Genomic DNA, 14,858 nt, shown 5'->3' with positions numbered 1-14,858 from the left:
TTACCAGTTTAACTAATTATTTTATCTAAGTAAAAATATTTTATTTGAGTATTAGTTTCTCTCGTTAAAGGTTACCTTAACTTATTAAATACAAATCCCTTTAGAACGTAAAGAAGTAACAAATATAAACACAAGCCAATAAATAAACATACAAACTTTCCCCTTTATAATATGAGTGTGATTTTGACTCCGACTGAAAACCTCCGACTGAACAGATCTTGATCGGAAAATAGGGACAGACTGACAAACGTAAAACTTACAGCAACCCTCTTGTTCGTCTCGGTTTAAAAAAATACCTAATAGCTACTCTACTGATGTCACTGTCCAAACCGGGTTCTAAATTCAAAATATGTAGCTGAAACTGAAATAGTGTTTCCATTGCTGCCTATTGAGCAATAAAATTTTAAAAAAACTGGAGTAAACGCAGAAATGTATAGACACTGCAGTCGAAGGTTATTATGATGTCATTTGTGGCATGTGCCATATTTCGGCTTTGATTTTGTATGAGGTGCATTGTCTATATGTATAGAATGTCACTGGATAATTCTTTTAAAATTATAGAAACAGGTTTTGTATTTGTTGGTGGTTGGCCAATACGTGGACTGTCAGTGTCTGATAAAATGATAACATGAAACTAAATGAAACAGATACTTAGGAAATGTAGGTTCAAGCGAATTACGACCTACTTGTGCATTATAACTATAGGAAAATGACCGGTAAGTTACGATTCAATTTTGTCAATAGTATCTACATAAAATATCAAATTGAGTTATTGTTCCTAAGCTTATGCAAATTTTATACAGCATGGTTACTATAATATAATGTGTACACATACCCATAGCTGAGCGTATTATTAACTGATTCTGCAACTCAATCTGGCTGAAGATGCCCCAGGTAGACTTTCCCTCTGGTATCGGATTATTTTTGATCCACCCTCCACACGCGAAGTTGTAGAAGTCCTCACAAGGATCCTGTGTTACATCTAGGGCTTTTATGACCTCGCTGGCAGTATAAATACATGTCCCAGAAAGACAAAGGTTGGGATCTGAAATATAAAGAAACTTGGCCTAAATTTAAGTCGCCAAAAATTTCGCTGTTTAATAAAAAGTGTGTAGGTACACACGCCACAAGTAATTCTTTGGCATAACAAAACAAAAATCCTTAAAAAAAATATTATATATTCCTCGTGCTGTTTTACGTTTGAAAAAATTACAATATACATAATTAGGTATTAAATACAACCAATGAAAATATTATTATGCCGCATAATTTAGTCTGAAGTGATTTATGATACAAATGCTCTACTTGACTAGCTAACGTCAGGGTGTTGAATTTGCGTGACAAAAATCTTCAATTCAATCTTGATTTCCAATTTCAAATAACATAGAATGCGCACAACTTGTCATATTCATATAAATAGCAAGTTACAAAATACTAACACGTCATCCCATATAGAAGAATAGGGGTTAGTAAAGAATGCACACAGGTGACAAAATCATTTTTAGCAACAGATCAGTTAGAGTTAATTGTGGGCATAGGCTGAGATCTATAAAGCGTACTTAGACTTTTCTCAGACTTTACTAACGTAAAACTAAGCTCAGTGTTATAAAAACACGAACTTGACTTTTGCATTGGGCTGTCTTAGCTTAAGCTCAGCATAATAACTTTAGCTCTCAAATTACTATTAAAATAAAATCAAAGATTATGCTAAGCTTACACCTGTGCTTACACTCACTCACTTATTTTTTTTTTTATGAAAATAAGGACCGAGACGAGCCGGATGTTCAACTGATGGTAATTGATACGCCCTGCCCATTACAATGTTGCGCCGCTCAGGATTCTTGAAAGACCCAAACATTTTGAGCGGCACTACAACTGCGCTCGTCACCTTGAGACATAAGATGTTAAGTCTCATTTGCCCAGTAATTTCACTAGCTACGGCGGCCTTCAGGCCGAAACACAGTAATGCTAACACATTACTGCTTCATGGCAGAAAGACGCCGTTGTGGTACCCATAATCTAGCCGGCATCCTGTGCAAAAGAGCCTCCCACTGGTAAAACTTCATCTAAGTTTTACATAAGTAAAGTCTAAGTACGCTCTATAGATCTCAACTATGGCCCAAGCATCCATGAAAGTGTGAGACAGGGATACCCATTACCCAATATCAGCGGGAGGCGCCTATTTCTGCCGCGAAGCAATAATGTGTTAGCATTACTGTGTTTCGGTCTGAAGTTCGCCGTAGCAAGTGAAATTACTGGGCAAATGATACTTAACATCTTATGTCTCTAGGTGACAAGCGTAGTTGTAGTGCCCCTCAGAATTTTTAGGTTTTTCAAGAATCCTAAGCGGCACTGCATTGTAATGGGCTACCATACCAGCTGAACGTCCTGCTCGTCCCGTCCCTTAATGTCATAAAAAAAAAATCCCTCTCATTGTTCATTACTATCCTGAAGTATATGATGAGTAAGTTGGATTGGGAAGAATATGTTTTGTATTTTGACGAGAAATACCTGAGTCACTTCTGCTTTACAGATGATGTGGAACTTATAACATGACGTATACCAAGTGTTGTTACAATATGTTATGCTTTGTTACTCCCTATCATAAAAAATATATTTCTATTCCTATCTCGTAAAAGCGACTGACTTTCTTAGTCATTCTCTAAAACTTTAATGGCACTAAGCACGACTTCAGGGTGGGAGATGCATCAAAAAATGTAACGATTTGGACCAATCACAGATTCAAATTCGTGTGAGAAAATTGAGACGAGTTGAAGCCGTATTCCAAATGAATCAGCAAATTTAAGATACAAGAAACGGTAGATGCAGGTTGAAATGAGGTGGAGAGGATTTCGGATTATAATCTACAATGTTTACGAATTAGTTGCTGTATCTTCTTATATTATTACGTATCGTAAATAATAAAAATAAATTCGAGACCCTTGACTTTTCGCTTAACATGTTTTAACAAAAACAAATAAAATCCAACCCCCACATAAATATGGTATAGTATACAGGTATTAGTAGAAAGATTATTGTATCCACGGTTGTATTGTACAACAAGAACATCACTTGAATATAAAATTTTGTACTTACTAAGAAATAAATCACTCACTACTCAATCTCATACTAAATGTATGAGAGAGTTTAATACCAAAATTTTGGATACTTCTCGTTTGATGTATAAAAGGATATTGTATTGATGTCATTTTATTGATTATGTAACTTACTTTAAATATCAGTTTAAAGTTTTTTGATATCTGTAATATTTACGAAATAAATCACCTGGTCACATCCTGTATAAACCATATATTTCTAGAAGGTTTCCATAGCAGAACATATGCGAACCATATATTTCTTACAGTATTATCTGTTTTTTTTTTTTAAGAAAATAAGGGAGAAGACGAGCAGGACGTTCAGCTAATGGTAATTGATACGCCCTGCCCATTACAATGCAGTGCCGCTCAGGATTCTTGAAACCCCCAAAAATTTTGAGCGGCACTACAACTGCGCTCGTCACCTTGAGACAAGATGTTAAGTCTCGTTTGCCCAGTAATTTCACTAGCTACGGCGCCCTTCAGACCGAAACACAGTAATGCTTACACATTACTGCTTCACGGCAGAAAAAGGCGCCGTTGTGGTACCCATAATCTGTGCAAAGGAGCCTCCCACTGGTAATTTCACTTTACTGGTTCGTGTTTTACACGAAGCAGTAAAGTGAAGCAGTAAACGATAATATTATTATCACTTTTTAAGGGGAAATTTAGCCATAAAACATAAAATCCTCACAGTTATATCTGTAATGGTTTGTATCAGCACCGCACCCACATGATGACGCAAAGCACTTTAGCTTATGAATATAGAAATTGTTATGGAAATATCTGGGACAGCGTAAGCACAACGTCATCTCTGACATTGAACCACACTCTTTTGTAAAATTGGACCGTATAAAATATTTGGGTTAGGCTAAAAGGGCTGTAAGCTGAACTGTCATAAAACAAGTTAATGAAAAAACACACGAAGAAGTGTAAGGACATATTTTATTATAAATTTTCCAAATAATACAAATACATACATGAAGGGTTATAGAAACGAACGAACTATGGGCACATATTTATTGTTAAATATATGTAATTGAACATTATCTTTTGTTATTTGAAAGAGTTCTCGTGGCAGGCTTAATGCCACTTCTTGTGGCGGCGACGACGTGGGGTTTGATTTTTAAAAACTTTTGATGTCATTTTGCTGATTAGTTAACGTACTTTCGATATTAGTTTAAAGATATTTTAAAATCGATAATATTGAGTTACGAAATGATCGCCGTCACACTTAACGATTAGAATTTGTATATATACTACAGGTTCTGGCACTGATTATCAGCGGTGCCAATGAATGCGCAGTAGTCTGAAAATAGAGATCATTGAAGAGGGGGCGAGGGGGTGAGGGCGCGGGGAGAGATTAAGCGAGGCGCGATGCAAACCTACACGCCTTCATCTAAATTCGTTCCAAACACATCGCAGGGTGCCATTCGCCATGATTCATTCTATAGGACACTAAACGAAAATTGTTTTATTTTTAGACATCAAACAATAATTTGGTTTTATGAATTACGTACACGGCCACATTATCTCTATCACTGGAACGTGAACCCCCCTACCGTTCCCCTTTCACCTCCTCGCGCTCGTCCTGTCGCGTTTGTACGGTTTGCAGTTTCATTGCCGTTAGGTACCCTGTACTTTCCCCAGGGCGTAAAAAGAATAGGGGAGTCCCAGGCCCATGGGTGTCGTAAGAGGCGACTAAGGGCTTTTTAGAAGTGGTAGAGTCACGCTGCCGACTTATGACGTCAGCACAATCGGGCCAGACTCGTCCGAGTTAATTACCACACTCGCACAGAATACCGGCGTGAAGTAGCGGCCTAGTGCCGCTATGTTCCGCATAGGTTAGTGTCGAGGACCGGAGGCAAAATAAATACAGCTACCTTAACCTTCTGGCAATGCCGTAGAATGTTAGGAAAGACATGGGGTCTTGCCCCGAACATCGTACTATGGCTCTACACAGCTGTGATACGACCTATGATATGTTACGGCGCAGTTGTTTGGTGGCCACGCACCAAGCTGAACACTACTTGTAATAAACTGCAACTATTCCAAAGACTAGCGTGTATGGCTATCACAGGATGTATGCGAACCACACCTACCACGGCTGTAGAAGCTATGCTGAACCTTCCGGCTCTACACCTCTTTATAAAACAAGAGGCGGCCTGCGCCGCAGTAAGGTTGAAGACATTAAATCTTGGGAAAACCACTCAATCCCCACACCCAGAGGTTCTAAATAAGGTGATTGAAAAGGAGCCTCTTCTGTTGGCAGTAAGTGATAGATCTCCAAAGGAATACATATTCGATAAGAGATACAAAATACAGCTGTATGAAGAACTGAAAGAGGACTTCAGCACAAAATACCTCAGGGTTTTCACAGATGGCTCAAAGACAAGGTCGGGCACGGGATACGGAGTGTTCTCGGATGACCTAAATATAAGAATAGCTGCATCACTAGGAGCTCATAACACTGTCTTCCAAGCAGAATGCATGGGTATCATAGAAGCAGTCACAGCTACTTTGACTCGAAAGGTAAAAGACTACTCCATCCGCATCCTTTCAGATAGCAAATCAGTACTACAAGCCCTACAAAGCCACACTATCACCTCTAAGCTAATATACAACTGTCACCAGTGTCTGAGGGAGTTATGCGAAAATAACAACCAAGTAACTCTTCAATGGATAAAGGGTCACAGTAACTTACGAAGGAATGATGCCGCTGATGAATTGGCCAGGAGAGGCTCAGCGATGACAGCAAAAGGACCAGAACCAACTATCCCTCTCCCGCCTAGCTGGCCTACGACGGCAATACGCCAACACACCAAGGAATTACATAATAAGTACTGGATGGAAGTAAGTGGGTATAGACAAGCAAAAGAAGCTCTACCTCAAATAGACCCCATGATCTCTCGCAAGCTAGTAAAACTTCCACGACCTAGGTTACGGAAAATAACTCATGTACAAACGGGTCACGGCCCTTTTAACAAGCATCTGTTCAATATAGGTGTCACCGACAGCCCATTGTGCAGAGCCTGCATGGAGGCGGATGAAACGGCCGCACACGTCATTTTGGAGTGTAGGAGTGTGGCCACATACCGGGCCAAACACCTGGGGTCACCGAGGACTCTCCCCGAGGTCATGGGTGACATCAGAGGTTTGATACATTACCTTGAGGAACTGGGGTGGCAGGATTAGCCGCCCACCTCACCACGCAAAATAGGCGTGCTGTATTCGTCGAGTTGCGGATAATAGCCCGTGATAACCTATAACCTATAGGGAGGCTATTTGCTGTCGCCGTCTCGGCAATTTTGAGGGTAGGGACCTGTCTACTCTCTGGCTCCGCGTAGATTTAGACGACCGCGTCCGTATCTATGCGTGTGTCTACAGGTCCCATAGTGGTAACGCAGAAACCGATCATCTCATGGGCTGCGTTCAAGCGGCAATTGACGAAATCGTAGTCTTGGGTGATTTCAACGGGCACAATGCCGAATGGCTTGGATCACGTACCACAGACTACGCAGGGCGATCTGTGCATAATTTTGCATTGGCGTATGGTCTGTCCCAATTGGTTGAGTCGCCAACGCGGCTCCCGGATGTGTATAGCCACATGCCGTCCTTATTAGATCTTCTGCTGACTACACATCCTGATGGTTACCAGGTCTTTGTCGACGCCCCTCTCGGAACGTCCGACCATTGCCTCGTCAGGAGTGTAGTACCTATCCGACGCCAACGTCGCAGACCACCAGCGACCCGCCGTGTTTGGCACTACAAGTCAGCAGATTGGGATAGGATGCGTTCCTTTTTTGCATCCTACCCTTGGGGCATGGTTTGTTTCCCTTCGGATGATCCTAGTGCCTGCGCCATTGCAGTAGCCGATGTGATACTGCAGGGCATGGATATTTTTATACCAAGCTCTGTAGTACCGATCGGTGGCAGATCACAGCCCTGGTTCGATGCGTCAGTTAAAGCAGCATCTAACTGCAAAAAACAGGCGTATCGAACTTGGGTTGCGGCGCTGGGCACAAAGGATCCGAACTGCAAAGTTCTTAAGAGGAAATATAACCGTGCCTCCAGATTTTTTAAGCGGCAAATCGCCCGTGCGAAGTCTAAGCACGTCGTCAAAATCGGCGAGCAGCTTTCCAGTTACCCGACCGGAACACGCAAGTTCTGGTCGTTGTCGAAAGCTGCTCTTGGTAGCTTCAACCAGCCGTCCATGCCGCCGTTGCACATGAGGAATGACACCCTGGCCCATACGGCAAAAGAGAAAGCCGAGCTCCTGTGCGCGCTTTTCGCCTCCAACTCGACTCTTGAATACAACGGAAAAACACCGCCGACCATCCCGCGGTGTAAGAGCTCTATGCCTGAAGTACAGTTCAGACAGAAAACTGTTAGGCGAGCTCTGTTTTCGTTGGACGTCAGGAAGTCGAGCGGGCCGGATGGCATTTCTCCAATCGTGCTTAGAACGTGTGCCAATGAGTTGACGCCGGTGCTAACGCGTTTATTCCGGTACTCTTATTCCAAAGGCGTAGTCCCTGACTCATGGAAGTCAGCCCTTGTCCATCCGATCCAAAAAAAAGGAGACAGTTCGGATCCGGCGAACTACAGGCCTATTGCTATCACCTCCCTGCTCTCCAAAATCATGGAGAGCAGGGAGGCATAATTAGCCGCCAGCTTTTAGTATACCTAGAGGATCACCAGTTGATCAACGACCGACAGTACGGCTTTCGCCATGGACGGTCGGCAGGTGATCTTCTGGTATACCTAACACGTAGATGGGCGGCGGCTATTGAAAGCAAGGGGGAAGGCCCGGCAGTTAGCCTGGATATAGCGAAGGCCTTTGATCGTGTATGGCACAAGGCGCTCCTCTCAAAACTTCCATCATTTGGGCTTCCCGAGAGCTTGTGCAAGTGGACCTCCAGCTTCCTCACTGGGCGTAGCATACAGGTCGTTGTCGACGGATATTGCTCGAACCCGAAGCCCGTGAATGCTGGAGTGCCCCAAGGCTGTGTGCTATATCCTACGCTGTTTCTTCTGCATATCAATGATATATTGGACACCTCCAACATTCATTGCTATGCAGATGACAGCACTGGTGATGCCGTATACACGGGCCATGCAGGTCTCTCTCGGGAAATCGTCGACCAGTGCCGGGAAAAACTTGTGTCTTCTATCGAGTCCTCTCTCGAGAAGGTCGCGGAATGGGGTAAATTGAACCTTGTCCAATTTAACCCCCAGAAGACTCAAGTTTGCGCGTTTACCACTAAAAAAACCCCATTTGTCGTATCACCGCTCTTCGAGAACACTTCTCTTAAAGCCACGCCTAGTATGGAGTACTGGGTCTCGAAATCTCGACCGATTGCCAATTCCGTGGCCATCTGGAGGGCAAAGCCAAATTGGCTTCGAAGAAGCTGGGTGTCATCAATAGAGCACGGCAATACTTCAAGCCCGCCCACATTCTAGCGCTCTACAAAGCGCAGGTCCGGCCACACATGGAGTATTGCTGTCATCTCTGGTCTGGTGCACCCCAGTATCTGCTCGATCCATTTGACCGCGTGCAACGTAGAGCAGCTCGAATTGTCGGGGACTCAGTGCTCTGTTAACGGCTGGATCACTTGGCGTTGCCTAGAGACGTCGCTTCATTGTGTGTCTTCCACCGCATTTATCACGGGGAGTGTTCCGAAGAGCTGTTTAACCTGATTCCTGCCGCCGAATTTCACCTTCGCACGACACGCCACAAGTTAGGATATCATCCCCACCATCTGGATGTGTGGCGGTCCTCCACAGTGCGGTTTTCAAGAAGCTTTCTCCCTCGTACTACAAAGCTGTAGATGAGCTTCCTTGTGCGGTGTTTCCGGGACAATACGACATGGGTACCTTCAAAAAAAGCGCGTACACCTTCCTTAAAGGCCGGCAACGCTCTTGTGATTCCTCTGGTGTTGCAAGAGAATGTGGGCGGTGGTGATCACTTAACACCAGGTGACCCGTACGCTCGTTTGTCCTCCTATTCCATAAAAAAAAAGGTACCTACATGTTGTCATATTTTCTTGCTGCTTTGTTGTCGAAGTTTTCCTTGTTACGTTTTGACTTTTATTGTTAATAGTTCTCTAGTTTCTATTGTTCTGTGTCGCTATAATAGTACTGTCAGAAAACGAAATACTATTTGTTCTTAACCGAGATGTTTTTATTGATTTTTCATTATTATAAAAATAATAATCATCATCACAACACAACACCTTTCCATCAAACAATAATACTGACAAAATAAATCGTAGTTTTTTTAAGAATTATAATATCCTAGTGATGCTTGTTTTGCACACCGTAACAAAGCGACGATGTGACGTCATCGACGTCAGGTCCATGGATAAATAATGAAAGCGGGTAGCAATATGGGAAATATTTTTTTTTCAAAGCAAGATAACATGTACAAAACACTGAAACAGGATTTTAAATTTACAGTATTCTTTCATTTACAAAGATTCTGAATGTGTCTCTATTTTAAATCCTTATGTCGGACTAGCTCCTAACTGGATAATTTTTTTGAAATGAAATTTACGTCATTGTATAGGAAATTTTCAAGACACTAAAGCAGTAGTATTTGAATTATCAATTTTAAACAAACAAGAACTACAAAATTCACCATAATATAAATTCGTCTATTGTTCAGAGCGGTGCGCTCATATAAACGAAACGAAATTACATTTTTGTTTTGCCACAGAGTTCCTACACAATTACGACTAGTACACAGGACACAGATTAGTATAATACTCAATTTGTTATGTTTTTAAAGTGATAACCCTCATTTCTGGGATTACCTCTCGCGTTCCGTGCGAGTACTCTCTCAAGTGACGTATGGTCATAAAATTTTGTATGATTTGTTCAACTCTCAGGTCGTGGGTTCGAGTCCCGCATCGTTCATAAAAATTTGTTTTCAAATTTTATTTGTGTTCTATACTACTGTTTTATGCAAATAAATATATTATTATATTATACTAGTGGACCCAACAGACGTTGTCCTGTACACACGTCTTAAATTTGAAAAATCGGTCCAGCCGTAAGGAGTAGTTCACTAACATACACATGACCAGGATAATTATATTATATGAACGGAATTGAGAATCTAAACCAATCTCAAATTCACTGGAACACACAAAAACATCAAAATCGGTCCAGCCGTTTAGGAGGTAGTTCAATTGTGAATCTAAACCATTCTCGAATCCACCTGAAGACGCACAGAAAGTTTCATAAAAATCGGTCCAGCCGTTTAGGAGGAGTTCAGTGTCATACACACGCACACAAGAAATATATATATAAAGATTGCAAGTATTTAAATTGTCGTGTAGCAATAAACAGAATTTGTGGTTTAATATGTAGGTATTTTATTATTTAAACTTCTATCATTCTCCATCATTTGTATTTAATCCTTACATATTCATTGTAAGATGATATAATGAAGATAATAATATAATAATACCTTGAAGGTATCAAATATTTTTGTTCCGCATTCCGCATCTTGTCTACAAATGTTGAATCGATTTGAATTCACTTAGATTAAATTCTCGTAGATCATATATTCGTCTAGAACTAGATATACATTGACAGCTGTGAAAACGTCGAAAAAAAAATGATGTTGACACTTAACCTCTAATTTGAGCAATGGATGCACACTAACAGGAAGTGACACACAAGTTGCGAGTGTAAGACGTAGTTCGACAAGCACACTAAAGTAATAAACCTGGCCTGTTTTCATCGGTTGTCTAGCAGCAAGAGGCTCTAGGTCAACTAAAAGGACAAAGTGGTCAATGTGCCCTAAATAAATTCACACTTCAAACATTATAACGGAACAACAAACGATATTCCTCACCGTAACTTGTTCCTGGTGAAGTCTCTGGCGGGCTTGACGAGCTGATCAGCAATACGATTGTCAGCATAACGATCAGCAGCAGTATACCGCTGAAGACCAGCAGGAACTTCTCCAGCTTCGTACGCTGGCCCCATGCTAAGAAAGTCAGACCCTGAAACATACAGGCCTCATAAGATGTTTTATATTATTATCGTTACTATTATAGAAGAAATTCTCGCACAATCGAAATAATCACAGAATAAACAAGAGTGGGACAGAAGTTCCTCTTAAGAAAATAGCTTCTTTAACTGCCCGCTAATAAGGTATATTTAAAATCGTAAGCTTTTTGTAATTTCAGTCTACTGATAGTTCAATGATAAATTAGTTTACGCACACTACAATCTACGCACTAGGCTTTTTGCAGGCGATATTAAGGCGACACTAAATGCCGGCGACCTTGAGCGATATGAGTTCACGGCTCCTATGTAACAAAGCCAATATTATCAAAATTCTTGGGTCGAAAATGTAACATTTTAACAGGCGCAAACTGCTTAATTGCTTACAATCCTCATTATTGATTACTTACATAAAAAAGTAAAATCTATAAGAACAACTTTTATGATAGTAGTTATACTAAACAAATGCATGATGCCGAGAAAAAACTTGTTTAACTGCAAAGAAAACTGGTAGTTCATAATAGCTAGGAGTGCTAACTTTAACCAACAATAAGCATTAGCAACCTACAAGTAAGACTTAAGGGTATGTGTAACAGGATAAAGTAGTGTTCTTAGCTCCAAATCCTATATTTTCACCACAAAACTTGTCTAAAAACACATTGTTTGCATGTTTTCTGTTTACCCCTCGCCGTAATGCTACTTATATATAGCCCATGGTCGGATTTGGTACAGCGGGACCATCGGACGATCCGGTGAGTGCACCAATTGACCCGGCGTCGTACTCGATATGGTCCGGACGGTAATTATCATAATTTTGTCCGTCCAATACCAGACCGCGTCTGATCGTTCGTCCGTACCAAAGCCGATAATGTGTTTCATATTTTTGTCTATCTAGACCTATATAATTTAATTATAAAAGACAAGAAAGGCATAAAAGGCATTTATTTTCTCAAAATTGATTCCTTTAGAATTCTTTTTGATGTCATTTCTAATAACTACTAGATACTACTACCGCTTCGGAAACAAATGGTGCTCTGAGAGAGAAAAAAGCGGCGCAAAAAACTCTCCCAGCATTCTTTTTTTGCGCTCTTTTCAATAAAAATATACAATATTGTACAGTCATTTCTATCGCTATAAAATAATCACAATCTAGTCCCAGGCTGTCCGATCATTTAGATATTCAGCAGTGGAGTTAGGATTTACGACATAGCCATTTTTTTATGAATCATTTAAATTTATTTATAGATAATGCCTGAACAGTGGCTGGGAGTTTATTATAGAAGTGTATACATTTACCCTTAAAGCTATTATGTATCTTATGAAGCCTACTAGAATTCGTTACAAGCAATCCCTTATTTCTAGTGTTATAATAATGAAAATCACTATTTCTTAATAGTGATTTGCAAAAATTATACAAGTCAAAAACAATTTACTGATAATTTCTTTTCCTTTTAGGTGTAGTAAAGTAATGTATATAACAAGCTGCTGCCCATGACAGCCTATCTGATTTTATTACAAGCTTTATTATGCGAAAAGACCTTTAGTATGTATAGATGCTTGCTCTTGCTGATAAACAACCGATGAAAACAGGCCAAGTTTATTACTTTAGTGTGCGTGACTGAGGTTAACTGTCAACCTCAATTTCACAGCTGTCACCGTCTATCTAGACGTATAAATGATCTAAGATATATAATTGATTGCCTTAAATAAAGTCTAGAAGAGATTGCTTATCGAATCTGAACAAAGCAATGTTATTCCTTTGATCTACAGACGGATACTACATCAAATGTTAACTATATTTAAATTGAAACCATCTGACGTTTTATTGCGTTACATTATAATTTACCACGTCTCGGCTCAATAATTTGAACATTCACAAATGAAAAAAGATTCCAGTCTACATCAACACAAAGTATTTTGGAACACAGCTTAAAACTTACAACTTGATTGATATTAATAAGATTTTTAACTGAAATAAATGATTTTTGATTTGATTTAAAGTCTCAGGTAGACGGGCGCAGTACTACGAGATTGGGATGTATAGTATTAAAATACGCTCTAAGTCGTTCTGTGATTAGATACAACTCAATCATACAGTCACTGATTCATAACAGATGATTCTGTGGGCTGTTCAGTCTAACACTCCGAAGACTCTAACCAGTGGGAGGCTCCTTTGCACAGGATGCCGGCTAGATTATGGGTATCACAACGGCACCTTTTTCTGCCGTGCAGCAGTACTGTGTAAGCATTATTGTGTTTCGGTCTGAAGTGGTTGGAAGAAACTGGGCGTCACCAATAGAACGAGATTATAGATAAATGAACATAACACTCAGGCTGAGATCTGTAGATCGTACTTAAACCTTGCTCAGACTTTTCTCACGTAAAACTTAACTGATGTAAGCTTAGCATAATCTTTAATTTCGTTATAATACTCATTTGACAGTTGAAATTATGCTGAACTTGAGCTTTGACAGCAAAATGCAAAAGTCAGGTTCATGTTTTATCACACTCAGCAAAGTTTTACGTAAGTAAAGTCTGAGAAAAGTTCAAATACGCTCTATAGATCTGAGCCTGACTCACCGTAGAAGAAAAATAATAACGAATTATAAAATTTAAGACGGGGGACATGATTCGTCTTGACAGACATGTAAATATTTTAGTGGTATCGTTTTATGATTAATATTATAAACTACATAGATTAAGGATTGGTCTCCGCTGCGCTCCAAATAGATACCGCACTACCAAAGAACAATAGCTTTTTTATTACGGCAACTATTGAATGCTTGTGTGCGTGGCATCGTTTCAAATTTTGTAATATACACTTCGTCTTATTTTAAATTGAAATCAATAAAATACAAAATACTTACTGATGATATGTGATCTCAGTGTCTTTCTTATTTCTTGTTGTATTATTTTTACAAAGTTTTACTACGCAACCCGGCATTTTAGTTTCAATTATTAGCTAAGTTTAACAGAACATGTGGCACGTCAACGTCACACATTGTTCGAGACTGGCTCGAGTACTGGGGCATAGTAATAGTTGCCGCACTTTTCGACTACGCTTCCGGTATCTAGCTGCCTAGTTGGAGCGCAGCGCAGACCAATCCTTAATCTAATTATATTAATAATTGGAAGATTCAAGTTGGTTAACTTGAAGTTATGCTTACAAAAACTTACAATATACAATTATAATGTATTTTTTTATTAAATATTAAAATAATCACTAAAAATTATAATGATAAGAATAAGATTAGGCCAGTTACCACTTCGTTTCATAATATTAGTGTACAAAGTAAATATTTTATATTTTTAATAGCGTTAACAATTTAAATCTATTAATACTGTCTCCTTTCTTATTTCTTTTGGTAATATTTTAAATATTTTTACACTCAGCATGAAAGTTTTTTGGTTCCAAGTGGTTCTAATGTACCCTAATCAAAGTCTATTAGGATCACAAGATGAAAACAAAAAATAGCAGCTAAACCGAGTGAATAAATTTATTTTTTTCTTAACAAATAAACTAGTTGCTATAGTATATATGTTTATAATATTTAAAATAGCGTTTTGCAGCAATCGAAAGGCCGTATACGGGCCACAATCTTTAGTGTGTTCGGAATCGTACCTACTTCTGGAGCAGTGCTCTTATAACTGATCTTGGACAGAATACGGGTGACGTCATTCACGGCGCCCCCAACGCACTCGCTACCAGCATGGAACGCACTGAATTTGAAGACATCATCTTCAAGA

At 39.8% G+C, this 14,858-nt stretch overlaps 1 protein-coding gene across 2 annotated transcripts in view; it reads right to left on the bottom strand.

Annotated features, from left to right (window-relative positions):
- LOC126970081 (endothelin-converting enzyme homolog) overlaps window positions 1-14,858 on the bottom strand; it is a 75,830-nt gene that overhangs the window by 24,848 nt on the left and 36,124 nt on the right. For both annotated transcript variants that reach the window (XM_050815793.1, XM_050815792.1), the window contains 2 exons: window positions 10,957-11,107; window positions 836-1,045 (listed from right to left, as the gene is read on the bottom strand). In XM_050815793.1, the coding sequence (XP_050671750.1) occupies window positions 836-1,045; window positions 10,957-11,107 (361 nt within the window). The remainder of the gene's footprint in view (window positions 1-835; window positions 1,046-10,956; window positions 11,108-14,858) is intronic.

The sequence above is a fragment of the Leptidea sinapis genome, chromosome 20 (assembly GCF_905404315.1).
Source record: "Leptidea sinapis chromosome 20, ilLepSina1.1, whole genome shotgun sequence".
NCBI lineage: Eukaryota > Metazoa > Arthropoda > Insecta > Lepidoptera > Pieridae > Leptidea > Leptidea sinapis.
Note: the sequence above shows the minus strand (reverse complement) of the source record. Positions and strands in the feature narration are given on the sequence as shown.